At 38.2% G+C, this 27,238-nt stretch overlaps 1 protein-coding gene across 1 annotated transcript in view; it reads right to left on the bottom strand.

The window, feature by feature from the left end:
• TJP1 (tight junction protein 1) overlaps positions 1-26,461 on the bottom strand; it is a 46,434-nt gene extending 19,973 nt beyond the window's left edge. Inside the window, 17 exon segments of the mRNA XM_010185505.1 lie at positions 472-572; positions 1,116-1,326; positions 1,690-1,772; positions 2,209-2,304; positions 2,441-2,625; positions 3,065-3,284; positions 3,899-4,007; positions 4,525-4,675; positions 5,495-5,600; positions 7,832-7,968; positions 15,237-15,381; positions 15,739-15,907; positions 16,605-16,708; positions 17,286-17,565; positions 19,025-19,127; positions 19,343-19,467; positions 26,409-26,461. Of these exon segments, the coding sequence (XP_010183807.1) occupies positions 472-572; positions 1,116-1,326; positions 1,690-1,772; positions 2,209-2,304; positions 2,441-2,625; positions 3,065-3,284; positions 3,899-4,007; positions 4,525-4,675; positions 5,495-5,600; positions 7,832-7,968; positions 15,237-15,381; positions 15,739-15,907; positions 16,605-16,708; positions 17,286-17,565; positions 19,025-19,127; positions 19,343-19,467; positions 26,409-26,456 (2,373 nt within the window). The 5' untranslated portion in view covers positions 26,457-26,461.
• Between the last annotated feature and the right edge of the window lie 777 nt (positions 26,462-27,238).

The following is a 27,238-nucleotide window of genomic DNA, read 5'->3' as shown; positions in this document are numbered from 1 at the left end:
TTCCCATAACTTCAAGAACAACCTCCACAGAGAAGTCAGAAAGAACATGAATATGCCATTTATTTTTTATATTAATGAAATAGCATCAGGCAATCCCAGCTCCTAGTACCAACATAGCAGAACACCCAGAACTTCTTTGGTGAAAACCATCCAATCCCCACAAAGCCTTCAAAGCAATAATATATTCTCCAGTTAACAGTGGCAATGGGCAAATGCTCTCACTTACTACACTGCTACATGCACAAGGACAACTGTACAGCCCTCATTAAATAGAATAAAATGCACTAATATAGTGACAGATCAGATCTGAACATTTCACACAGCCATGAGGTATTACTGCTTTGTATCTTCAAATGATGGTTAAAATGAGGAGGAAAGAATGAACATTACACAAGCATCTGTCAATATCAGTAAGAATGAAAAAGCCAGATACTCTAGGACAGTACCCTCCCCAAACATATGATTTCTTACCTTTCCTTCTGAAACCCATACTAGTTGATTCTGTTGTTGCTGAATTGCTTCCTTCAGAGCTCCATACCATCCTTCATTCATTGAATTCAAGTTAATGGTAGCTAGAAGTACAGTAGGTTAGTCTGACTTACAATTCCTGCAGAACTATGAGAAGCATCTGTACCACCAGCATTAAAAGCAACAACCTGGAAAGTCAAAACTATGACGTTTAAATAGTAATGTAAACATAAGTACTCAAAGCGACTCTTAAGGCATGTTGTAGTATGGAACATTTTATCCCGTAGGAAATAATGGGTTAACAGCAGCTTGGAACAAAGCGAGGCTTGAGTTTAGCCAGCCTAAGAAAATAAAATTACACAATCTTCCTATTTATTCAGATATTTGATTGCATTTGATGATCCTGCAAAGCTACTAGATCTACTAGGAATATCATTTTGATGTTTCAGATTGCTTTACATCTGTGCAGTTATATGCAAACAATACAACAATCAGTGAACTACTGGTTATTGAACAGGGGAGCCTGAACAAGTCAACAACTGCCTGACTCGATCCACTTGCAGAAGAGTCTGGAAGTAGAAGTTACTCTCAATCCCACCTCCCCCTCCCTTCTCAGATATACAGGATTAGTACTTCTAGTTACTTACTTGTAAAGAGATGATGATTATTTTTGCGTAGCTTGTGAGCTCTTTCATACAGCTTTCTGGCACTTTTTCGTGATTCTGGGCACAACCTCATTCTCATAGTCTTTACACCCTGCTTAGAATCAGGATTTAGAAACACCACGATAGGATACCACTGGGCGTAGTTCAGACGGTCCACTGCATTAGGAGTGACATCTAATAAAGCATGTTTGTCCTGTTGATAAAAGAAGGACAGAGGCAAGAAAGTGAGTCACTTATATTCTAGATAACCTTTTTTTTTAAAACCTCCAGGAATTTATTCTGTATTACCTTTCTGGAGTTCACAGTTTCAAAGTATTGAAACAAGTTATTAATACAGATAACCAAAGAGGTGGTGGGGTTGGTGGAATGTTTTGGGGTTTTTTTACGTTTGTTTGGTTTTGTTTTCCTAATTAACCAACAGGAAGATGAGAAAGTTATTTTTAAAGCAAATACACTCATTAGTTTTTCTTCTACATTTAAAACACCCACCCCTTTACCTGAGGATATCAGTTTTACTCTTCTTGTGCTAAAAGTACAGTGACAACAGAAGACTTACTCTATCGATTATCTGTTTTATAGTGTGAAGACGTATAATGCCAGAACTACGTTGGTCAGTACCAGCATCTCTTGGTTCACTTTCTGGTAAAGAGGACACAGTAAAAATCTGTTGTAAGTTTACAACATATTCTACATTCCCTCATTAAGATAAACAGCAACATTTCATAGCTCTAATTGTCAGTTCAGATTGAAGATGCACCTCCTGCTTCAAAGTAATACACGGAAACCTACCCACCAACTTGGCCATTAAAAAAATCACTACATGTTTACAAAAGCAATTAGAAATACGATAAGGTACTAAATTAAAATGAAATTTGAGAAGGCTATAAATAGAACTAAAACTACTTTTACCTTCAAAGAATTATCAGCAACCAAACAGTGAAAGAACTTACTTTGTTACTTTACATCGTCAACATCTTGTTAAACATGTTAACAGCTGAAGTAGTAACGCAGAGACACTCTAGCAAAAGAAAGCTGACTATTTCATAACTGCAGAAAAACCTCATCGCACACTTACTTGCAATTTGAAAGATATCTGGTTCTTCTCTAGCAAGTTTCTCCCGTGCAACATCAGCAATTGGACCAAAAATGGTTACAGGTCTGAGAAACCCAGCTAGAATTGAAGGAACAAAAAGTCAAAATACATTGATTGCCTAAAACAAATGCAAGATACTCTTAAATACATATGCTAATACAAAGCAAAATATACAAGAACCTGTTAACCTGCAATAGTAAGAATAAAGTCATACCTTCCCGAAGAACGACTCTTTCATAAGCAGGAAACTTTGTCTGAACTGGTTGAGCAGAAAGATCTTCTCTGCTTTTTCGGAGATTTCTTTTTGAGCTACGCAAACCTCTGAATCTCCAAAAATCCGCTCTATCTCCTCCTGCTGTCTTTGGAAGCGTGTACTGTACACTAGCCAGCTGCTCAGCTCTAAAACGATATAAAATCCCAATTAGTTATCAAGGAGGACAGCTTCCGAAGTAATGTTTGACTAGCAATCGTTTACTTTCAAAAAACACCACCACCTTCTGAATCTAACTTATTATTTATTAAAGTACCTATTGTCATTGTTTATTAAAGTACAAGACTGAACTGAGGTTGATGCCATATTTCTAAAGCTTTACATAGCCTTATAAAACTTTCTTTTCAGTACAAAAGACAAAAATTTATTGTAGGCTGTACAAGAGTCAAAAGCAAATCCATAGATAAAATATTTAACTTCAATTTGTGTTAAGATTTCGTCACTGCGTCTGACTGAACCAGTTCTATAATCTAGCATCCTGTGGACAAGCCCAATCATTCATTATACAAATGCAGAATTTAAAACTACAGTTTTGGAACAGCAATTTTAAGTATTTGAAAATCGTACCTGTTTTTGTTAGGTATGATACCTCTTTCAACTTCCTTATGATTCTTGCCAATTCGAATTGCCAGCCATGAACCCAGTTTGCCATTGTACAGAGTGTCCACCACCCGGAACACTTCACCCTTGTTGAAACTCAGTCCATAAGGAGATTCCTTTTCATATTCAAAATGAGTTCTGATATAGAAAGAGTCCCCTACATCAGACTCAACAATGCGACGATAAACTGAAAAAAGACATCCCAAGAAGTGTTACTTTTTCAAGTGATGTCCTAATGATTACTCAAAGCAGTGCTTCACCTTACTTCTCCTTGCTTTGAAATATACAGTATTAATTCCAGAAGCCTCAATGCCTCAGAGCTGCTCTATTTTAAACAGCATAACTATCAATAGCAAACTCTACCAACATAAAATCAACTTTCACGGTCAAAAATACGATGCTAGTGCAAGTTATTTCAGTTCCCCCGGAGGGAATGAATCACACTAGGAAAGATGATTGTGTATGCACGCATATCGGTGTAATCACTCATTTTCAACAGCATAACTGCAACAGACTGTCCTGCTCCCCCCAAAGTTTAATTCCAATACTTTTATCAGATGTTAGGTGTCATTTTTGCTGGTTTTTTCTTGTTTCAGTTTCTTTTGCATTGTTTTGGTTTGGGGGGGTGAGCATGCACTGTTACAGCATCAATCTCTAGTCCATTTGTAGTAGTAACCTATCCCAAAGCCAAAAGAACTTAATAGTCTTCATAAGATGCCAAGCCACAAGTTAGCCATAATTTGCTATACTTTTTATGTTGTTCCAAGTAGTATACATTGCTCCCAATAGACAAATATTTACCATCTTTTTTCTTCTGTGCCAATATGGTTACTTCTTCACCTTTAGGAAGATCAAGCAAAAAAAGGACAGCCTCTTCTCTGATGATATTTGTGAAGTCTACGTTATTTACCTGGTATCAATGAAGTAATCAGTTTGATTTAGCATACGGCATTATAACATATTCGAATATACAATGGGAAATATAAATCACCTTATTGCTAACAATTCTTTTTTATTTAGTTTCATACATACACACCAAGTGCATGTGTCTCAAGATGTCCCTTTTATCTCCCAACAGTCTGACTATTTCTTGATGAAAGCATAGCTTCCAGAGTAATAGATAGGGGTTAAATTTCATTTTCTTTAGATCAATATTACAGAGCACCCATTAGACCATCAGTAATATACAGAGTCTTCTGATAACTTTGTGACCCAATAGTTAAAAAACCCGAACACCTATCAACTGAATTACTCTGACAGATTAGTAAAACTTACTAACCTTCCTAAGAACAGTACAGTAACAGAAGATTTTGCTGCTATTAAGTCATCTAAGAAGTACATACAGAAAAAAACCCTGTATGAACTACAAACCCAACATATTCAATAGTACAGGAAGAAAACGTTTGTATTGTTATTGTTTGACATACCCTGAGAATCTGGTCCCCTTCCTCTAAGCCTTCTTTTGCTGCAGGGCTGTCTTCCAGAACACCAGCTACAAATATGCCAACATCATTGCCACCTGCTAGTCGCAAGCCCACACTGTCTCCTTTCCTGAATTTTACCAGTTTCATGCTTGGCCTAGAGATTTAGAAAATATTCCATTTAGAGGTGTAATAGCACAAAATATCTTAGTACATTTGAGACTGAACACATGCAAAGAACTAATTTGCTTGTCATTTCAATTAGAGGATACTATGCTCTGCATGCCATTAACTGCTTATCAACTGCAGCATTACAACACACATTAGCAGCACTTCAAAAAAACCCACCCCTATTTACTTTTTATAGGGTTTTTTTTTTTTTTTTCAAACGTTCATTCAGTGATTTAAGTGAGGCACTCTGACACTCTTCCAAAAACGCTCCTCCTTTTAAGAGCTGTGCTGGCATATAGATCTATTCTGGCTCTGAAAAGATCAAGATGAATTTGAGATGAAACCAAATTAGAATTTATTCTCACGTACGCTAATGTCCATCCATAAAGGACATCCCAGTTCAAGCAGACCGGTTTCCACATCATGACTTCACACATTTCTGCAGTGAGCTTTAGTAATTGCTTTCCAATTATGATGAAAGGAAAAAGAACATACTACAGTATGTCTCCCCTCTCTGGGGATGGCAATGACACAGGAGGGGTGAGGGTCCCAGGGAGAGATAAACACCACAAATTCCTTTCAAACAGTTGATCTTTGAAACTACTCCTTTCCATTGAAAATTAGTAGACTTCAAAACTGTGTATTATACAATTCAAGTGCCCACAAGGCTCAGGAATAAACCTGAAGTCTTCATCCTAACATCTGTCAACGGAAGTATCAGGATAGCATATTGGACTTGACATCAGGCCATTTATACAGGTTATTCATCACTGTGGATATCAAATAGAGTTTAGAGTTACATTACCGAAGCATTCCATCTTCATGGGTTGAATTGGGTAAAGGACCATCAGATGGACTGACTGGTAAATCCACATCTGGCTGACCTCCTTGTGCATACACTGGCTTTGGTTCTATTAAAACATCAAATTATTTCAAATGTCCATTTGGCCATTTAAAGATGAGGAAGTAAAGCTTAACTTTTAATTAAGAGCTTAATGACTTCAGTTGCCTTCCTCTACCCCATTTAATCCCACTGAAAGCTGGAAGTGAAATATGAGAAACTTACAACAACAGAAGACACTCCCATGGTGACATGCAAAGCAGCGTGATTACTGGCCCAATTATTACTTCAGTAGAATTCTCAAACTTCCTTTGCACTTCACCAAGTTTTCTGAACACTGTAAAACTACAAAAACTAGAAGGCTGCATGCTCACAAGACCACTTTCAACCCTGCTGTCTCTCACCTTGATTTATCTGACATAACTTATTCATTTTCCATTAGCCCTCTTCTCTCAAGAATTCATTTTTTGAAAGAAAAATACCACAAACACTCAAACTACTGCTCCATGCCTTGAGGTCAGCAGCTTTCAACGCTAGTGCTGGTCCAGTCAGTGGCTCTTAAAGATAAGCACCTACTATGGCTCTGCTGCACATATTCCCCAGAGTCAATGGGAGACGACTGCCACTGCAGTCTTCTCTCAGTAATGAACACCAACAGGGGCTCTGTTTGGCCATGTGGTTGTTCGTGTTAGAGAAAATTGTATTTAAAGCTTCTCTCTGCACACTTGAACAGTCAGTTACAAACTAGTCTAACATCCCTGATCTCCCCAACAACAGAGCTGTCCTCCTTTCAAACCACCGAATGGACTAGTTTGAAATTGGGAATTTCAGAAAACAATTTGGTAAGAACACCTTTCAAAAATATGGCTTTTGTTCTTATGATATAGTAATACAGCATTTTCCTTCAGGTCCTTAATGACCACTTCCTAGCCTAAGCTAGGATGGTCTCTCTGAGCAAATACTCTCCTTCCACCCTCCTTTGACAAAACGAACCACAACAGTCACCTTGGCTGCGCATACGACCCCTATGTACTGGCCTGCATCTCCTCCCACCCAAACTAAACATTTCCACATGTCTCTTCTTTTTCACCCAAGAACAGAACATTTCTTCTTACCCATTAACCAACAGAATTCCCCCAGTCATTACTACTTGTTCGCCAGTTCCTCAAACTGATTAGTACTTTGGGTTAAGAACCATCTCAAGGATCTCCTATCCTGGCCAGCTTTGTACTATGAAAATTAGTAATCTTCAATATCTTACAGAAATACAGAATTCATCTTTAAAATCTCACGGCCATATCATTTCTCTATTTTGGCAAATATTAAGTTACTTCATTTGAGTCTTTTCATAACCACTGCAGAAGGTCACCTCCTATGACAATCTTTTCAATAATGGCTGCTGCATCAGAAAACCTGGTGTTCTGTCAACATCATAACTCCTCCAGATCTTCACTGACCTACTGAATACTACATACAGCAGTGTCACTGCTCATCCCTTAAGTCTTCAAATATCTTCAAGCTTGAATGTGCCTTTTCTCATTCTACCCAGCCTTTCAAGAACAGCTCCCTCTAAACCATCTGCACAGGTCCTCCCTCTCCACTTACAGTTTCACTAAAGCACTTCTTTCTGTAAACAAAAATCCTACGAGCGAGCCTCCCCAAAACAGCATCCTGTCACCATATCATATAATGTTTTCTCTATTTTGCACCAACTGGCTTTTATTTGCTGCCATTTAGCTTACTTTTCACTTCTGGAAAAAAGCAGTAAGATTTTTTTTCTCTGATTTTATTAGTTAACACTGCATTTGTTAAAACACCTTCTTGGTCTATGACTGCAGTTAGTAAGTGCTACAGTAACAAAGCATCTCAGAATGTTTTGAGTTGTGTCTTGGAAACATTAGTTCTAAACAGGATTAAGTACATCCTTATTTACTTATAGTCTGCTGCACTAACCCATAAGAGCCAGTCTAGTGCTTGACTCTCAGAAGAGAAACAACAGATTCTAACCTTGCTTGAGAAATCAGACAAAACTCTTTACAATCATCATTTATAAATACAGTTCTAAACACAGCAAGTTTGACCTCTATATAATGAGCAGACCCCACATTTTAGGTTTTCAGGACTGGAACTAAGATATAAATGGGGTTATGGTTATAAAGACTGTTTGTATTCAGAGATTAAAAAAGTAGGACTTGGTCTGTTTTAAGACTTCAGAAATCATTCCACAAATATGCAGTAATAAAGTCTTTACTGGTCAACAACTCTCAGCAACACACAATTAATAGATTTTAATGTTTTTACCTGGGAGTGGTGGAGTTTGTTTTTCAGTTCTTTCGACTGCCACCTCTTCCATAGTTTTAGAAATATCATCTGCATTCTTTACAGGTGTAGAGACAGCTCCTGGCTTAGTTATTCTCTCATCTTCTCTGCTTCGAAGACTATATTAGAAAAAAAGATTCCACTCTGCATACAGAATTGTTTCTGTGACCTTGGTCTACTAAGACTAAAGAATAAATGGTTTCATTCACAAAGTTCAGGTTTGGTGGATAAGGAATTACCAGTTACTATTTAACAAGGTTTTGTTCTTAGACTATCACATTATTATTAACTTTCACCATTTCTAAATCTGAGTACTTTGTCCCTACTTCACACTAATAAGGGGCTCTCTAGATATGGCTATTTAGAAAGAGGAAGGACATGGTGAAAGGACATGCTCCTCTACTTCAAGCACAGAAATCATACACATGTGCTGTATATTGAAAGCTACATAAGAAATTGAGAAGCAAAGGCAAGAAGGGGAGAAGAGCAGTTATGATGGTCTTCTCACCCCTCCCTGTAGAGACAATGGATTTTTACACCTAATTCTTAGGCTTTGCTGAGATCAAGCTAGTTGATCTGTTTCTTGGCATGGCAGCTGCCCTGGAACACAAGTGCTGCCGGAGTGGCTCTTGGTAGGGCTTTGCAGAGATAGAAAGTAGAACACAAGCATGCTTCTGATTTCTGAGTCTTCAGAGAGGATGAGGTCTTCAGTCCAGAGCTATGACAAGATCAGAGTGCTTCTCATATACACAGTTGTCCATGTATTTTAGTAAAAAGGACAACTCACTGCTTCTTATGCACTTCCTATGCATGCCTTGTAAAACAAGGCCATATATGGCAAGTTAGACAAAGAAAAAAAACTCTTCTTTAAACGATGAGAGCAAGTAAAGCTCATTGTTTAGATCAACTACAGCTCAAAAGGACAGAATTACTATTCCTTTAGTTCTCAAGATCAGTTATTTTTGTACTGTTATATAGAGGTACAGCTACGAGCTGTACCTTAGCAGAACAACAGAACGTAAGCTGTATGTTGAACTGTTAACTGTTACACTGCTACCTGTTGAACAGTAAATAATGCAATAGTGTCAGAGCAGATGAGCATTAATAATCAGCTGGAAAAACAAAAGGAGAGCAATATACCAAAACGACAGTCTTAAATCCAGAGCATGCACATCTTTAAAAAAGGTCATGAGATGCTGAAAATATCCAATTCCTGAGAGGTGACAAATAAGCAAGGATATTAGAAGTATTTGAGAGAAGTCAGACAAAAAAACCACAGCTTTTTATACAATATGAGACTTAATTGCCAAGGAGGGGGGAAAAAAAGATACCTCCTAAAAGAGAACAATGGCTTGGTGCAAGTCCATCTCCTGTCATAAAGGAGAGGTCTGTACTGGGGGAAAAAAGGAAAGTTTTCACTACCAACAGCTAGATGGTGCTACTAGGCAATAATGAGCACCACTGCGCATAAGGTGCAAACGTATCAAGAAAATCCATTACACAGTAAAGACTTAATCGTAATCAGAACTGATACCTCTAAAGATGGAAGTATGACTTAGGAAAAGAGATGCCAGCAAATCTACTTATTCAAGACATGAGAAAAAAAATAAAATAGTAAACATTTAAATACGAGCAGTACGTGCTTTCCTGAAGCAATGTGAAGTTTGAAACATAAAGAAAGAAAGCTTAGCTATTTAGTCAAGACAGACTAACATACTAAGACTTTTCAATGCTTTCTTCTGCCAGTTTTAAAGCTGTGTGCCTAAAGGCAGCTAAAAAGCCCCAAAACAACAAAAACCAGAATACAGAAAAATACCAAAATCACCACAACAATCTGGGAAGACACAGGCGTCCTTGCGCTGTAAACAACCACCTTGTTACAAGTCACTTAGTTCAGCAGCCTAATATTTTAAAAAACCCCACAACTTGTTTGTGCCCTTTTTATTCAGATAAGCCCCTTTTTAGGAGCTTCCAGGGTTAGATTATAATTATGCTAAAACCATTATGCCCAGCAAAATGAAAAGTAAGCATTTACCCTTCTACTTTGCTTCCAAGTTTTACTGGTAAAAATTTTCTTATTCCTCTTTCAGATTTCCAGCGTATTTTCATTTGTACATAAAACTAAGTGCATAAGCTAAAAGCTTACAGCACTAGACCAAAATATGACTGGACTCCTTACCCCCTTGAAAACAGTTCACACACATATAGCTGTTTAAATGCATACTAAGTGTCTTATAAACAAATAAACCCCTATAGTAGGATATGCTACCACTAATTCCCCGCCTTCTCCAAAGATCTTTGAGTAATGAGCACCAGTTAATGAGGTATTACTGAAGTTTCCCCATGAGCCCTCTCTACTTGTTTCCAAGCATCCCCTAAGGCTTAACAGATACATTATTCCAAAACAGTAATGTCTGTTTTAATTTAAAAATACAGCCAAAAATACTGCAGTTACCACACAAGCACAAAGTTCATTTTATACTTCTTATAGTCCAAAAATCATTCTTAATTTTATGTTGCTTTTATATATGCATATATCAAAAAAAGAGCATAAACATGAAAGAAAACAACTCAAGAACAGACAATGAGAGCATAGCACAAAACAGTCAGGTAAATACCTGAAGCAATACGCTGCTAGACTGGACTACTGCTACACATTCAGCCAAATACACCCTGCCAACTAAAACCCCTGTGGAAGGTCAGTTCTAGCCTCTGTAAGACAACAAAGTTTCAACAGGAAAAAGCTGATAGAAACAGTTGTGACAGCACAAAAACGGAAAAATCAGAACAGGAAAGTAATTTTTTTTTTCCCTTGATTCTGCTTATGTTGCCCAGTAAGCACTGAGTATTTCACAGTGCAAGATGATACAGAGAAGAACTTGATACTGTCACTGGTTCTAGGTGATGGGAACTTGTTAAGAACTGACAGCTGTACTTTCCAAAAGTCAAAAGTGGTGTGCACTGTGTGCACTGTGATGCTATTGTTTAACATCTGTGCTGTGTCAGGGCCTCCTTTACTTCACTTCCCCCCTGCCCTTTTTGCATGTTTTTTTTTTCCTTAATGGCTTTTTTTTTTGTTGTTTTTTTTTTTTTTAAGTATGCCTAAGAGACACATTTTTGAATATCTTCAGTCACAAAAGGCAGAGTCAGCTACACATTAGTGTCACCAACTGCGGCTATTACTTCAGAACAAAAAAGCACTGTGTCCAACACACAGTTAGAATGTTTGTTTGCACAGAAAATACTTTGAAAAAATATGAATATGCAGGCTCTTCCCAAATATGTTTTTAGCAAATCTCAAACTGTTTAGCATGAGAAGACAGTAAGAGCCAAGAGGCATCTTCCCAAGTACATTCAAAATCGGACTGGTTTTTGTCCTGTACTCCAGTTTTTGAACCTCTTGTGCTCTCAGAAACGGACAACTCTATTGTGGAAGTCAACCTCATCCTTCCAGAAAGAATGACGACTTCTACAGGGATTTCTTCAAGCTTCCACATCTTTCTTGCTGAGGCTGAAGTCCTTTTTGCTATTCCAGTGCCCAGGCGAGGAAGGTAGCACAGGAGAGACAGTTCCCAAGTGGAACTGGTAAAGGGGAACTGGTAAAGGGCAGCCCAGAACATAATTTGGTAGGCTTGCCAGCAACTGCCTGTAAATGTCACTATCCAGGATCAGTCACACCAAAAGCCTATCTAGCTCAAAATATAGCTTACTTTTCATTTTGCTATTACCTATCTTACTGCTGGCAGTAATAAAAGAGTATATATGGTATTTCCCCCCAAGTACTCTCCAACTTAGGGTGCAGAGACCTCTTTTGCTCATTACAGCTTTTCAAGTACAGCTCTTAACAGATTATACAAAGCTGCCTTAAGTTAACTCACATTCTGTATCCAAGATACATTTTTCTTCTCCCTAAAACAGTCGTTGTTCTGCACATCTTTAAAATTATATGCATCTTGAAAAATCTATAGTCGGCTAATACTAAATTAGGTACTAAGTGAAATAAAAGGTATTAATATGTCCTGGCTTTTCCTGTTTTAGAGTTTAAGTATATTTTTTTAAAGTCTCCAGGGCTATGAGTATTACCTGTATCTGGAGATTCGTAACATTCATTCTCTGGATTCTTTTCAAGACTGACTATTCATAATTTGCAATCCTCCACAAGTGAAAAAACCAATATAATTAGTCCTTTTCATTTGTAATTTAAAAGAAACATGTTCTAGAATCTGAGTTTTAGGAAGACTGTTCAAGAGACATCAGTGAACTTCCTCTGGACTAAAGAAAACTAGAAGTGGTATTTAATGCTTTGACAGGATGTTCAAATAGCGATTGTTATGGAAATTCTATATCCGGGAAAACTGGAGGCACACCAGAGTACATACCAGTATGGAATGACAACACTGAAGACCCTGCCAGACTCCAAAGCAGGAGTCCTCTAGCATGCACCTAAAAGTGCCAGTCCGTAATTAAGCTTGTATTAAAGAACTAAGAGGATTCCCCTCAATTTCTTTCCTCATTCACCAACACACACTTGGCAGAACAGGGTCTAAATAAAGACTAATTATCTTCAATAAATTTTTAATATCCTCCTTAGTTAGGCTCAGTTTGAGGACTTCTTGCACCTTTTCCTCCTCAGATTATTGATCAAGCTTTTTTCACCCTTGAATATTTTTCACCAAACTTTGAAAAATGAAGCAGTTGCAACTAACTTGATCTCTCAGCAGATTTAAACTTGCACAAATAACCACTACAAAGAGAAGTTGTTTTTAACTTGTTTTTCTTTATGTGGCTCAGGGCCCAGATTTTCTGATCTTGCAAAGGACATGTCCAACAGGAAGTCAATCCATGCCAAGGTAGCTCTTGTTCGTAAAGCAGATATAGCGGATGCACTCACAGTTGAGATAACTTCAAAGTTCCTTCTCAGGAAGGATTTAATTCTTCTGACAGTGAAGTCCATAGGGAGGAAGTGACCATCTACCTAAACCACTATAATAGGACAGGAAAGCACTAACACTGGGGTGAGTCAGTCACAGTTTCAGTTTTGATGGATTTTTTTTTTTTCCCCTCCCTCCACAAGCCCTTTCCACACTGCATTAGAAACACATGTCAAGAAATAGAGGTTTAAAATCTGACAGAGACCTCACAATCTTCACTATGAGATATATGGTCTTCTAATTTAAGAGTATATCAAAGAAGGCAAACGTACAAAATCAATTTCATTGGCATACGGATCTGTTCAGTTGAACGTGCCTAAATGCTGATTTTCCTTATGCTTTAACTCAAACTTCAGAAACACATCATTCCTTCCTTAGGAGTGCGGAAAAACAAAAAAACACCCACAAAAAAATCCAAACAAACCAAACAAAAACCCCCTCACCCTGAAACCCCACCTTCTTCAAACCTAAACATCTCAACAATAACAAACATGACTCCCTTCAGGACACGTTCCTACACAGTCACACCCAGACTGAGGAAGAAGATACAGAACACCCATCGATCCTCAACTGCCAACGCTGCCTCCAAAACTGAAGCTATGGAGCTACAATCTCTCTCTCCTGAAGAAAGCCTTGAGTTGTCTGATTTTTATTTTTTTCATATGGAGAAAGGAAAAACAAGGTAATAGCTCTTGTGTATTTTTCCTCAGACACCACAGGGATGAAATATCATCACAAAAGGCCAAAGGGCTCTCTACATTCACTGTGCTTGCTCCTGCTTATGAAAGCAGGAATTCGATCCATGTAGTCCAGGATGGAAAAGTTTATGGCTGAACTTTCATCTTTCTAAATAACGGGATTCTACTGATCATTATTAGCAGTAAAGCCATGGCAAAACTCTGGAACAAGCAAGTATTCGGCCCCAGTTAATATTACCTCAACAGGCTGAAGAAATGGTTTGTCCAAAACCTCACAAAGTTCAGCAAGAAGTCCTGCACCTGCCAAAGAACAACCCCATGCACAGATATATGCTGGGGGTCAACCAGCTGGAAAGCAACTTGGCACAGAAAGACTGGAGAGCTGTGACAGTTTGGGCTGGCATAGATTTAAATTACATCACAGTGGCTGGTATGGGGCTATGTTTCAGATTTGTGCTGAGAATTGTGAAGACGGCTGATAAAATTTGAGCTCGTCCTCCCTGCATTCCAGCTGTTCTCATGGCGACTTTACTGACCTGTGAAGTGTGCACTTCAAACCAAAAAAAGAACCAGGGCTTCCTTGCACCTCAGACCCTTCCTTTGAGTTTCTCCAACGAATATGGAGTTCCTACTTGTTTTAATGCCAAATAAAATACATGGAAGAGCAGCAAAAGCATCTGTATTCCATAACTCCAACCACGTGTACATTCAGTTAAGATCTGTCTTGCAATTTTATTAACCCTTAAAAGACTCTAAAAATCTTCAAGTGTTATTTTCCTTTTGGGCAAACTAAGTGTTACTAATAACCAACGAGACATATCTTAATATTATGGAACAGCCAGCTGCAATTTGTTTTTCAGAATTTTTGACAGCATTTAAAAAAATCTTCAAATACAGGCTCCGAATTTGGAGTTTCCAATGGATCAGTTGTAACTTTTGCTTCATCATCTACGAGTGCTCAGAAGGTAAACTTTTCTCTTATGAATATTTCGTAGAATCTAAAATCCAACACCGAAATTTTGTTTTAATAAATTTAAATGCTCATTTCCAACAAACTGTGGAAATCCAAAATAGGACAGATTTGAATTATGCAAGACTACAGTTCCACCTGGCAGAAGAAAACATTCCAAACCATACAATACATTACTTCTCTCTGGATTCACATAAAATCAGACTTACCTACTTCTGAATTGTCATGAATGTCCCACTTTCAAGTTCAAATATTCAAAACTACACACCAAAAGCTAAATCTACAGTACCATACAACTTATATTGTAGGAACTAAATGTATTCAGAAACATAACATAACTTTTAAAGAAGGCTAGTGAGGAAAATAAAAAGTCTACACCTTAGTAAAGCAAAATTTTAACAAGTTTACCCAGGTTGGACATTCAATAGGAACAGTGCTACTGGTCATCTCAGATATCCTTGCAGCTAACTGCTTTCTAAAACCAAGATATAATTGCATGTGCTTCAGTAACATACACTGCTATCAAATTTACATTGTCATTCATACAACTATGCTCTAGGATTATGTTTAAACAAGGGATAACACTGAAGTTAAAAGGTTCAATTTCTCCTGAAGTCTAAGAAAATTTGGACCATTATCACCTGCATCTCTTGAGAGAAAACAAAATGTCATATTACTACTACGATAGCTCTGCATCACATTTGTCACACCATATAAATCCAAGCACTCCTACAACTTATATGTCACATTAAAGAGTTGATTTAAAAATAATACAACGCTGCCATCACCTGCCGTTGCTGGGCTGCTGTGGAGAATGTCTGGAATGGTCTGAAGGCTCTGACCTCTGGTCAGGAGATCGTGAACGACTGCGGCGGGGCCTGTCATGTGATCGGTTGGAATGATCTGATGCCAGCGACTGAATTTCTGAAATGTCTGTTAAATAAAAGTTGTTTTTTCATGAAATGACTAATTAAAATGGTGGCGTGACCTGCTCAAATGGAAATAAGCTTCTGCAGAGAACTTTTATGAAGATGTTAAATCTATGTTTATCATTTCAAATCAACTAAACTTAACTGAAATAACAATTGCGAGAAGAGGAACCGTATCCCTTTCTGCACTGTTTCTGAAGGTGTGAATTTCAATCACATTCAAACAAGGATTTACCCACATGACAATCCTACTCCTAAACTCTTGTTCTCCCCACCCTCTCATCCCCCCTTAGGTGTTTTGCATCTCCACAATGCAGGGAATTCCTCTCTGCCTTTGGAAATCAAGTTGATTTATACTCACCATCTCTTTCTGAAGCATTAGCAGAATGAATACTGTCAGAAAGATCAGGAACATTCAACAGCGTAGCTCGTTCATCTCGCTGAACAACCATCTTCAACTTGCCTTTTGACCTTTCTATTAGAGTTTTTGCATCTGCTAAGGACATATTTTCTGTCACTGTGCCATTTATCTGGAACAGAGTAGGAAAAGAACAGACAAACTTACTGAAAATAAACGTGAATCTCTAGTAAAGTGTTTTTCTGTCAGATATTTAGAAATAGCCAGAGATATTCATCAAATTACCACACTACAATGGAAGACTATTGGGCTCATCCAAATAACAACTTAACATAGAAAACTACTTACATCTTCCAAAGACAAAACCTCTATCACTAATACAAAACTTAAAAATATCAGTCATGTTTTTTGAACCAGCACTGCTATGCACAGTATGCTTTTCTGTACTAACACATTTACAGCAGTATCTTGAAATAAAAACAGCATAAATTAAAAATCCCTGGGTATATTTATTTCTACAAAAATCAAAATTTAACCTGAAGAGAAGTTCTAGCATTGCTCAGTACCGCAACTTCACAACATCACATTGTATAACCAAGCATACAGGGCTAAAGTCTCATAGCATCCCAAATGCTTTCTATTATGCATTTACAGTAGGCACTATTTGAATAAGGTCTGGTGAATAATGTTAAATTAATTAAAAAGCATATAATCTTCCTTTCCTTAGAGAGGCCGATTTATACTTACATTTATCTTAGAAATAATGTAATTACAAAATACATCATCTACTAACAATACTTATGCTATTAAGAGAGAGCTAATTACAAGAACGCTTTTATCAATGACTTTCCCCTTTGAACAAACATCACCTTCAGTACAACATCTCCTTCCTGAATATTGCCGTCTCTTGCTGCTAGGCTATCCTGGGATATTTCTTTCACAAATATGTGGCTTGCCAACCGTAGACCATACTCTAACAAAAGAAAAAAGAAAACTGATGAAGCTACAGTAAAAAAAAAGGAGAGAGGTATCTGAAGATTTACAACACTGGTTATACAACACTTACACTGCAAACACAAAGAGGAGAGTGAACTTGACACATGAAGGGCTGCAGTGGAATTACTGTATGGATTTACCATTATATCAATCTCTCTTTAACTCTGCCTGTAATCACAGCTGCTGTTCAATAGCCTAATTTAGATGTTATCTACAATTTCCCCTAATTCAAACAAGACACTGAAGACTCAAAGTATATGGAAGGTATGTAGCCACTTTCCACTATGCACACACATCAGGTGCACAGTTGGTATTCGTTTACACTGTGCAGTACTTCACCCTTAACTAAGCACACGCATTTTGAAACATGAAAAATACTACCAGAAATATAATAGCAGATTTTAACATTTCGGCTAGTTACTGCTAAAAAGAGTACACAAACTGTTAACACCACCTTTCATACAGTCCACAAAGTCCTTAACACAACATTTACTGAGGAAGCTGGCCGTTAGAAAACGGCAGCAGTCTTAGCAATGGAATGACACATGAGTTACCTTCATTCTTCCTTGACTTCACCAGTGTTACTTTGGTAGGCTTTGCAGGCTGACTGGAAGCAACCGACCTTCTGTCTGATCTCGGTGACAAGCTTCTCTCTCTGCTAGCACTTCGATCTCTTACCCAGCTCTTCTCATGCCTTCTGTTGGCATTTGGACCACCACGGCTGCTTCGTGGATCACGTATCTCTTCATCATAGCTATCGTCCTCATTTTCAGACACTGGTTCAGGTTCTGGTCGAGCAACTGGAATCTGGATTTTCTTCATCCTTCGGATAGTCTACAACCAAACACTAGATATCAGCCTCTGGCCGTGTAACGCTAATGGTGTTACTAAATGTCAGAAGGCAAGCTAATCCCAAAACTCAAAAGAAGACAGACATGTTTGTGAATGCTCTCAATTCTTACATCCTCATTATAAAATTAAACTCAATTAATACAGTAGACTCACCAATACACACTGTTTTGTGTGTAGAAACCTGTTTTTGAGAGGAGGGGTACATTTGTTTTTAGTGTTGTTTTAGTCCTTTTTTTGCTTCCGAAAACGTAGCAAGAGGATAAAAACAACAGTCACTGGTACATAACATGACGTTCTGTCTTCACAGAACTGCATATTTGAATGCCCTCTCTCTTTGTTTAAACTCACAAATCAGTTGCTGGCACTGATTAAAACTCCTTCTGCTAACTTGCAATCTGCTGTATACTCAGTGTGTTATTGACAGTAATTCTCCTCAACTTTGAAGCCTCCCTTATCTTCCAAAGCTATGTTTATGCAAGCCACAGAGGAAGGCAAACACTCCTGGAAGTTCAGAATTGGTTTGCACTAACATAGCTGTTTCCAGAGTAAGGCCCAACACTGTTTAGAGGTTTATTTGCTACATGTTACAAAACTAAACCTAGTTACACCAAAATGTTTTCATTAACTGCTTTTCTCGGCATAAATCTACACACCAAATGTTTAAGATACTGAAAGCCCTGCACAGCTCACCACTCAATTTGTTTTGTGGAAACTTTAAAGAATTGCTCTGTCTTCAAATGCAAAACATGACAGTTTTCTGCAACTGTATTAAAGCATGCAGGAGCACACGAAACCCATCAGCACAAAAACTTTTCTGCAAGTCACAGAAGTCTATTTTTCTGAATTAAGATGTTGTTTAAAAAGATGTGCGTTTGTGTTCTGTTTTTTGTAACAGAAGCCTCAAACTTCTACAGAAAGCTAGATTACTACCCTTTGAGTATGACCTATTCTGTTTTGCAAAGTTCAGAAGCCAAACACTCTGAAAAAGCCTGCAAAATTATAGGAATTAAGGTAATTATACTCTATTTTGGCAAACTGTTTACCGAGCATAAAAGGAACTATGTTAGTGCCCAAATAACAAGTGAAGTCCTTTAACATACACCAGCCTTTGAAAAACTTGACAAAGGCACGCTTGAGAAAATAAAGAAATACGAAGCAAAGCTGAGAACTGAGCTTTCGGCAAATTGAGAACTTTACGATTAAAAAGAAGCTGGAAGTATCCAGTGCCATACTACCCAAATATCAGCATTCACATTTTAGAAGAATTTTAGGTGACCCCTACGATAAACATGTCACGATCATCACTTAAACCTGAAGCATCACACAGGCATCATTCAAGTACCTTGTATCATGCATGTATTTCATAGCAGACCATACACCATTTCAACTTATGCTCTGTAACTATAGAGTTTAAGTTTAAATCGTCAAGAAATTCACTTACAATTTTGGCATTCTTCCCACTTTTCCTCAGCTGCTGAACAGCAAATGCATGCTCGACATTGTCCATTGAAACTCCATTAACCATTGCAACACGGTCATTTTCTCTAAATGACAAACACCACAATGGTCAGTATAAATACTTTATGCCAATGGGAAAATATTGGGGAATAGGTGTCCCTGAGTAAACTATCCGTATTATAACCCTCTATACAAACAGTTACAGAGAGATAACATAAAAGCAAAACAACTAAGACGTTAACTTACCCCTAACAAATATTAATTAACTTGAATCAGAATCCAGGTACAGTTTGGCACTTACTGTAGCAGTCCTTCTGCTGGGCCTCCTTTCAGCACATCAGAAATAACTATTGATGTCTCACCGCTCTGAAAGTGAGGATTATCTCTTCCTCCAGATATTGCAATACCAAATCCAAATCCAGGGGCCTATAATGTAATAGGGGAAATATTCTTACTTTAATATTTCCATGATCACAATTCACATTCCTGTGTCAAAAACAAAAAGGTCCTGTGGGATGAATACAACTTCTTAGAAGAGAGAAGGATCAAGGAATTATGCAATGCTATGCAACCCAAGAACAGAAGAGGAATTAAAAATAAACTAAAATAAAACAGTGTTAGAAGGCAGAGTTTTTCAGGCTAACTACCCAGTCTTTCCCAAGAGCAAAATACTGGAGTTCTCATTTGCACTTTTATGGTCTGGGCCTCAGGTGGTCATCAAACGACCTCAATCTTCAGTAAACACAACACACTATACCATGGTCTATTGAGATACCGATTCAAACCTTTATCACCTCCTGCAACACTTGCTTTCAGGTTTCACATTATAGGATTTACCCAGGCTGACCTCGCTCAGCTCAGGAACTGACAGGATCGCAGCACACAGCAGAATGACTGCAGGCTCAGTTCTTAGGAATAATACCAAGATCACTTGTACCATTAAATACATCAAAACCTTGTCAGCACTTGCAAATCATCTGCATCTTAACAGAAGTAATTTGCTTCAATCTCTTCCCTCTAGGGTGACCTGCCACTACAACAAGGTCAACGCCTCTGAAAAGTCATTCCTGTTAGATATTTGAAGATATAACAATGATGCTTACATTTCTGCCTGGAAGCAGTGAGGGCAGGAAATAAACTTTCTAAATATAACCAATTTGCAAACTGTCTAGCTCTTCCATCACTGCCCAGAAAATATTGTCAGAAGGGTATCACTGTTTGAATGCTGTGTTTTGCTCAATATTTCAGTTTGAAGTTTCTGACTGTGCAAAAGAGTTATGGATGGAAAAGATCAGGTTTCAGTCAATTCGTCGTCTCAATTTCACACAGCGTGCACTCCATGCCGGCAGACCTATCCTTTTTCAGGCTTTTTGATAAACATGAGCCAGCTTTAGCAATGATTTTCGTTAACTTTACAGTGACAGCAGAAGCAAGATGGCAGTCTGCATCTAAGACACATGATGTTCAGCTTTTCAGACAGTAATTAATGCTCAAAAAAACCTGTTCCCTTATTCTCCCCTAAAACAGAGGTCATAAAAATATAGTTCAGATTTAGCCTGTAGGCGGTGAATAGGACCACGCAGTATTAAAATGAAGATTTACAGACTCACTGTTCAGAAACGGATTGCAACAGATAGGAAATACTGTTGCCAGGTATGTAGAAAGTAAGTTGGTCTAACGAGCGTGGGGGTGTAGGGAGGGCTACGCGTTATTGCTTCCTTTACATTAATTTTAATTCATTAATGGAAGACTGGACATTTTTTCAAGATCATTCCAGTCAGATCAACCAAATATCATGGCTGGGATTCAAGACCTACTAAGCAAAACCCTGCGCCATGATGAGGACAACCTAAAGGATCATGGTGACTATTTATGAGCAGAGCTGCGGTTTCCTTTCAGTTTTATTTTTTAAATGGTCCACAAAGGGAATGTACAACAGCCATGAAAATACATAACAAACACCTCCTGTCAAAACTGTGATATTTCCCCTCTCATGCCACTGCTTCATCTTTCAGTTTGCTATTACTCTCACCCTATAGTCTGTACTATATATGGGTGGGGAAGGAAATGTAGGAGATAGACAGACAAGACATTTATGTGAAACTTCCTTTAGATGTTCTCTATCTTTCCTTACACCATAAACAACAACAAAAAAATTTTCTCATAGTTCTCCACTCATGAAAATACAATCATCAGGCTAAGGCCAGCAGAGATGCAGAAACTCACTTGTAAACTTCATCTTGCTGCTTATCATTTTGCTTCTTTTAGAGTAGATATGCAAACTAAATTATCATTATTACGATGACTAGTTTCATACTAGTTCATGTTCTTCTCTTCAAGAAGCCCTGGAACAATGCAGTGACATATACAGACAGCAGCCAAAAGAGACCACAAGTCAGATAAAGGCTTTCTAATAACATAAATCTAAGTCTAAAGGAGTCCTCTGAATCAGGAAGTTCAAAATCAAACCCTATTTGTTTTTTTAATTTAAGAGCTCAAAGAAGAAACCTTCCAGTAAAACTCAGCCTACTACTTTTCATTTTATCCTGCTGCCTACTATCATCTTAACACGTAAACAATAAACTGAACTAGGGCAAGCATTGGGCCTTGCATCTCAGAAAGAACAACCCCATGTACCAGTACGGGTTGGGGACTGACCTGCTGGGGAGCAGCACAGGGGAAAGGGACCTGGGAGTGTTGGTGGACAGCAGGATGACCATGAGCCAGCAATGTGCCCTTGTGGCCAGGAAGGCCCATGGCATCCTGGGGTGTATCAGGAGGGGGGTGGTGAGTAGGTCAGAGAGGTTCTCCTCCCCCTCTACTCTGCCCTGGTGAGACCACATCTGGAATATTGTGTTCAGTTCTGGGCCCTCAGTTCAAGAAGGACAGGGAACTGCTGGAAAGAGTCCAGAACAGAGCCAGCTCTGGCAGGGGTTGGACTGGATGAGCTTTCGAGGTCCCTTCCAACTCCTAACATTCTGCAATTCTGTGACTACCCTCAGAAAACTGAGCCTAGCTCCTAGACACGTCTAGAAAAAGCAAGATGTTGATCATTACAGATTATACAAAAAAATAAACATGTTTCTTAACAGCAATTGCATTTTTTTTTAATCTGCCACATCAAAAATCTGTCAGATGATGTTGTGACAACACAAGGAGGAGGAAAAAAAAAAAAAAAAAAAAGAAGTGTACTACCTTGCTCTCCCACCCAAGACAGCGTAAGAGAAGAAGAAAGGGACGTACACACCTGGTTTCTGTTCTTTGGAGAAAGGAGACATCTAACACAGACACACAGAGCTTGAGTTCCAAGTATGAAGAAACTCACATAATATATGAAGGGTATGGTTCCTCAACTTCCAACTCCTAACATTCTGCAATTCTGTGACTACCCTCAGAAAACTGAGCCTAGCTCCTAGACACGTCTAGAAAAAGCAAGATGTTGATCATTACAGATGATACAAAAAAATAAACATGTTTCTTAACAGCAATTGCATTTTTTTTTAATCTGCCACATCAAAAATCTGTCAGATGATGTTGTGACAACACAAGAAAAAAAAAAAAGAAGTGTACTATCTTGCTTTCCCACCCAAGACAGCATAAGAGAAGAAAGGGATGTACAGACCTGGTTTCTGTTCAGTCCTTCACAGTTAAGTATATAAGAACAGATCTCTCAATAAAAGTTAAACAGCAGCTACCTAATAAGCCTTAACTGAACTTAAAGCTGGCTTGATCTCTTAAGAGCTGAGAAGCAGTACAGGAAGTTGGAAGGGTAGCAAAGAAAAGGAACAAAACCTCTTGGTTGGAAGTTCAAGCTTCTCCTCCCCCAAAAAAGTTTCTAGTAAGTCCAGACAATAGTGCTGGATTCATGAACTCCTGTGTTAAATCACAGCACAGTCAGATTGCTTATACGCTCTGTTCAGGATTCTCTAAGATACCTGAAACAGATGGATTTTTGTTTTAAGTAAATAAATCTGATGTTTGAACCATATCAAAGTGCCTAAACTGACACATGTATATACTGCAGCTACTGGGATTAAGTGTACTCTGTTCCTGATCTGTAAGGACATCTCTGGAACACAGAAGTCACAGAAAGATACCCTTCAAAAGACACGAGCAAAGCTGCATTCTTCAGCAAGAACTCCCGATGTGAAGCACTCCCTTTCCTCTGTAATGCTCATCTTCCAAAGTTTATACAGCAAACTATCCCCTTTTTAAAAGGCCCTTAGAGAACCAGAACATGATCAGAAACCAAAACTTATCTTTTCGAAGTATGTAATAACACATCCAAACTGCCATTAATTGGTTTATAAATCAGTAACTGCTCTCTATAACAATGTAGACACACTTTTTAAAATGTTTAATGCTTCAAGTACTGACAAGTTAAAAAAACTGATCAGCAGACTACACAGAATACTTTATATAGCACCTGTTAACGTGGCTGGGTTTGTTGCTGTTGTTGCAGGTTGTTTTTCGTGGGTTTTTTTTTCCTCTTCAGAAAGAAACCCAATACAAGTGGTATCTGTTATCCTAAAATGTGATGATTACCAAAACCGCTCCTTGTTTTTACAGTTTTGGCTACCCGTATGGAGTCCAAGTTAAAGGAATCCTGCTCTGCCATATGCAGGAGCAGTGGAGTTACAGTAGAGAACAGCACAGGCTTAAAATAAAGTAAAATATAATTCCAGCACTGACAATTTTATGTATCTTTGCTAACACAAACACGCCACTAAAACTACTTGCATTTCCTCTGCTTTCAAGGCTGCTCATTATAATAGATGTTCGTGGTCCTTATTCATTACCTAGTTTTGATCAAATACCATTAATGAAACCCATTTAAAACGGAAAAAGAAACCATGGTTACATAGTTTCTTTGGGCCACATGGAGAGACAACAGATCTGCTTGTCATTAAGCAGGAACCTGTGAAGAGACAAGAGCTGAACTAGCCTGACACCAACTCCAGACTTCTCTGTCTCTCCCATGGGGACTTTTTCAGGTTTTAGACAAATTCATTCTGGATCAGATTGTTCCAGTGACTTGTCTAGACTCATTTCTGAAGGCAAAACTGAGAACATACAGAAAAAAGTTAGGTGAATCCCAAGAGCTTTGCAGGAGTACCGATAAGAGAGGAAGCCATTATCGTGAAGCCCGACTTGCGTCTATCCCACAGACATGTTTACTGTCATTAATTCCATCATTCACAGCCAGTTTACTGCCCTCAGCTAAGCCAAAAATCAGAGGGACTTTTTAGTGTGCCTCACTATTGAAAGCAAGTTCAGTGACTCAAAATATTTCTTTGTGTGGCTGACAAGATATGTTCCTCAGTCGTTCTTTACCTCAGCCAAGCAGAGCAGATAAACTTGCACAGAAAATACTCCACAACCACTCAGAGTGGCATTTCAAGTCTATTCCAATTCTATTAACTTCTAGATATCTTTGAGGATAGCTGGTATCTCAATGAATTCCACTCCTTCCAATTAAACTGACGTCACGTCATTTACTTGGTAGTCTAATACTACAAGAATGTCACAAGTGAAAAACAAAACCCCATCAGTAAATACGCAGTCACTCTCCTAAACCCTCTTCCCAGTGCTAAGGACAAATTCTAACCACGAGTTTGCCAAACGTTAGCGTAAGAGTTTTGGTTTTGTTATCTCACAAAGTATTAATTGGCTAAATTAATGCCAGCAAAGTTACTAACAGTCCATGCCACCGACCTTCAACATCTAAATGAGAGATACTTAGCTAACAGAACAGCTAAATCAGAACAGTTGGCAGAAGTCTGGCCCATAAAATAGCATAATCAAAATGATAATCAAATTACACTTTCACTTTACACTATGCTGCAAGTGCAACCAAAGACGTGATTTTTAGTTCCTACCCATTATTTCAGAATTTGTTCAAGGTCACGCCAGACCGCAGCACTTCATTATTCCTTTGCACACAAACTGAACTCATCACTTTCAGGTTTCACTGAAGTTACCACTCCAGATAACCACAAATATATCCCCTTCAAGAAAACTAAGCTATCGCCAAGTCTACTAGCCAACCTTGTACTGGTACAGCATTTTTTGTTTGTTCTTGAATATAAGACAGTAGTGATTTAATCAGTAATACGAGTAAACAAAATTAGGTTTACACAGGTTCCACGAAAGACTGGACAGCTTGTTGTGGTTACACCACTGAGGAACATAACTTTGTCCCAGCAAAACCAGGGCACAGTTTCAAGGAGAAAACATAAAGGGCAATTACACATAGAAACAATACTTCTTGCTGAAGAATTTGTTGACCTAAAAATGGTTTGAATCTTGAAAAGAAGCCTAGATAAGTATCACTACACTTTTTTTTTTTTAACTTACACTTCTCTTTCAACATACGGTTGCAGCTAGACACAGGGTACTTTGTTAGACAGCCTTCTGGTCAAACAGCATAACTGCTCTCATCTTAAGAGTGCAGGTACTAAAATGGTTATCTTGAATCAACAACACTAAACTCATCAGAATCAGCAGATAATAGGTTTCCACAAAGAACTAACAGTTTATCTGACCAGCTGATCTATCACTATAGATTTTTTTACTCACAAAGGTCCATTCATCTCGATGCTACAATTCTAAAATGCCTTGATTTATCCTAAAGAATCGAAGGCAAATGATGTAACTTACTCCCTTGAGAAAACTCTCGTGCATCTCCTGTTTGTTGGAATAAATATAACTATTTGGGCCATGATTCCATGGTCACTTTCCTACTAAGCTGTGGACAAAATAGCATCCCACTTAGTTCTGACCTGTCCTAAGCAACTTGCTTATTGACGCTCCTGTACAGCTTCACAACAGCTACACCAGAAATCAACTGAAGAGTAACTCAAATAAGAGTCAGTCTAAGTGAAAAGTTGTCTTCTGTTCACTGATGCCAGGCACACAAAGGTGCACATTCTGACCACACAAAAAAAAAATCACTATTTTCAGTCACTAATTAAAGAAAACTGATAGCAAATAAGGCCTATTTGAACACATATTTATGCTTAACTACACTGTTTTATGCCTCTACAAATCAAGTTTTAGAATATTTAAGTATAGTTACAGCACAATCATTAATGAACAGTTAGACTTCTAACTAACTTCCAGATACGTAGAGAAGTAATCTAAAGCTTTGTTTCTGGCATGGTTATTTGTAGGCAGGCTTATCTCTGAAACCCAACAAACAAAATACAGCTACTATCTAATGGAGCTTTTACAACACTTCTAAATTTAAACAAAGGAATATGACAGTTTCCTTTTCTTTTACTTCCTGACATCTGGCTTTTTCCTATTGTTTTCCAAAGCTACCAGTATCCTGTGTTAGGCACACACAACCAATTGTATGAACTTACCCTGTGAAGGGTCACTGTGTGTTGTTCCCATATTGCCGTTTCTTCCATTGTTGTGCTCTAAGGAGAAAAAACACAAAGATGTAGACTTCAGTGTCAGTAACTGTACTAAACAACTGTGTAATATCACTAATAGAAGCCCACAATTGAAAGTAACATTAACTTTTAGATTGAATAGCTACAGAGAAGTAGGGCTGGCTCATTTGTTGCCCATTTCCTGTTCTTGTATGTCACATCTGAACTTGCCGTGCTCCTAGGGAGGAGGAGCAAGGGGAAGAATAGGGAAAAATCTAATCATTATATATTTCAGAACTTGAAATTACAAAGACTTTTAAAGGGAAGGACTACAAGAAGCATTTGTGATGTAGGCTTCTCTTGGTTGCTCATTACACGTACAGTAAATGAAGCTGGTTCAATGCCCACTTTTAGTTTTCCCCCGTGCTCAGCTTGATTTATATTCCTACTTAAATACTTCACACTTTTTTGAACGTTCTGCTCTTGCTTCTTCTAACTGGATGCAGATTACCACGAACTCATGAACAACCAGCTATAGATTACAGTACCTGTGCTACTGTATTATGTATACAGGTCACATTTAACAGACCTGACAGTTTAGTGTGGGCTCATTTCTTGGTGAACAGTAGCACTGCAGAAATGAACAAGGTCCTCAAAGGGAATTAGATTAAACAGTAACATTGTGACAATATTGACATACCTGTGTATCTGCTTAAAAGAGCAGATACTTGCACTACTTAATGTGCCATGACAAACACACATTTGGGAATGGGAAGACTGCATGAGGGAGGAAAAACTAGTGGAACCAAGGGCTTGAA

Source organism: Mesitornis unicolor, unplaced genomic scaffold, assembly GCF_000695765.1.
Source record: "Mesitornis unicolor isolate BGI_N332 unplaced genomic scaffold, ASM69576v1 scaffold9055, whole genome shotgun sequence".
Taxonomy (NCBI): domain Eukaryota; kingdom Metazoa; phylum Chordata; class Aves; order Mesitornithiformes; family Mesitornithidae; genus Mesitornis; species Mesitornis unicolor.
Note: the sequence above shows the minus strand (reverse complement) of the source record. Positions and strands in the feature narration are given on the sequence as shown.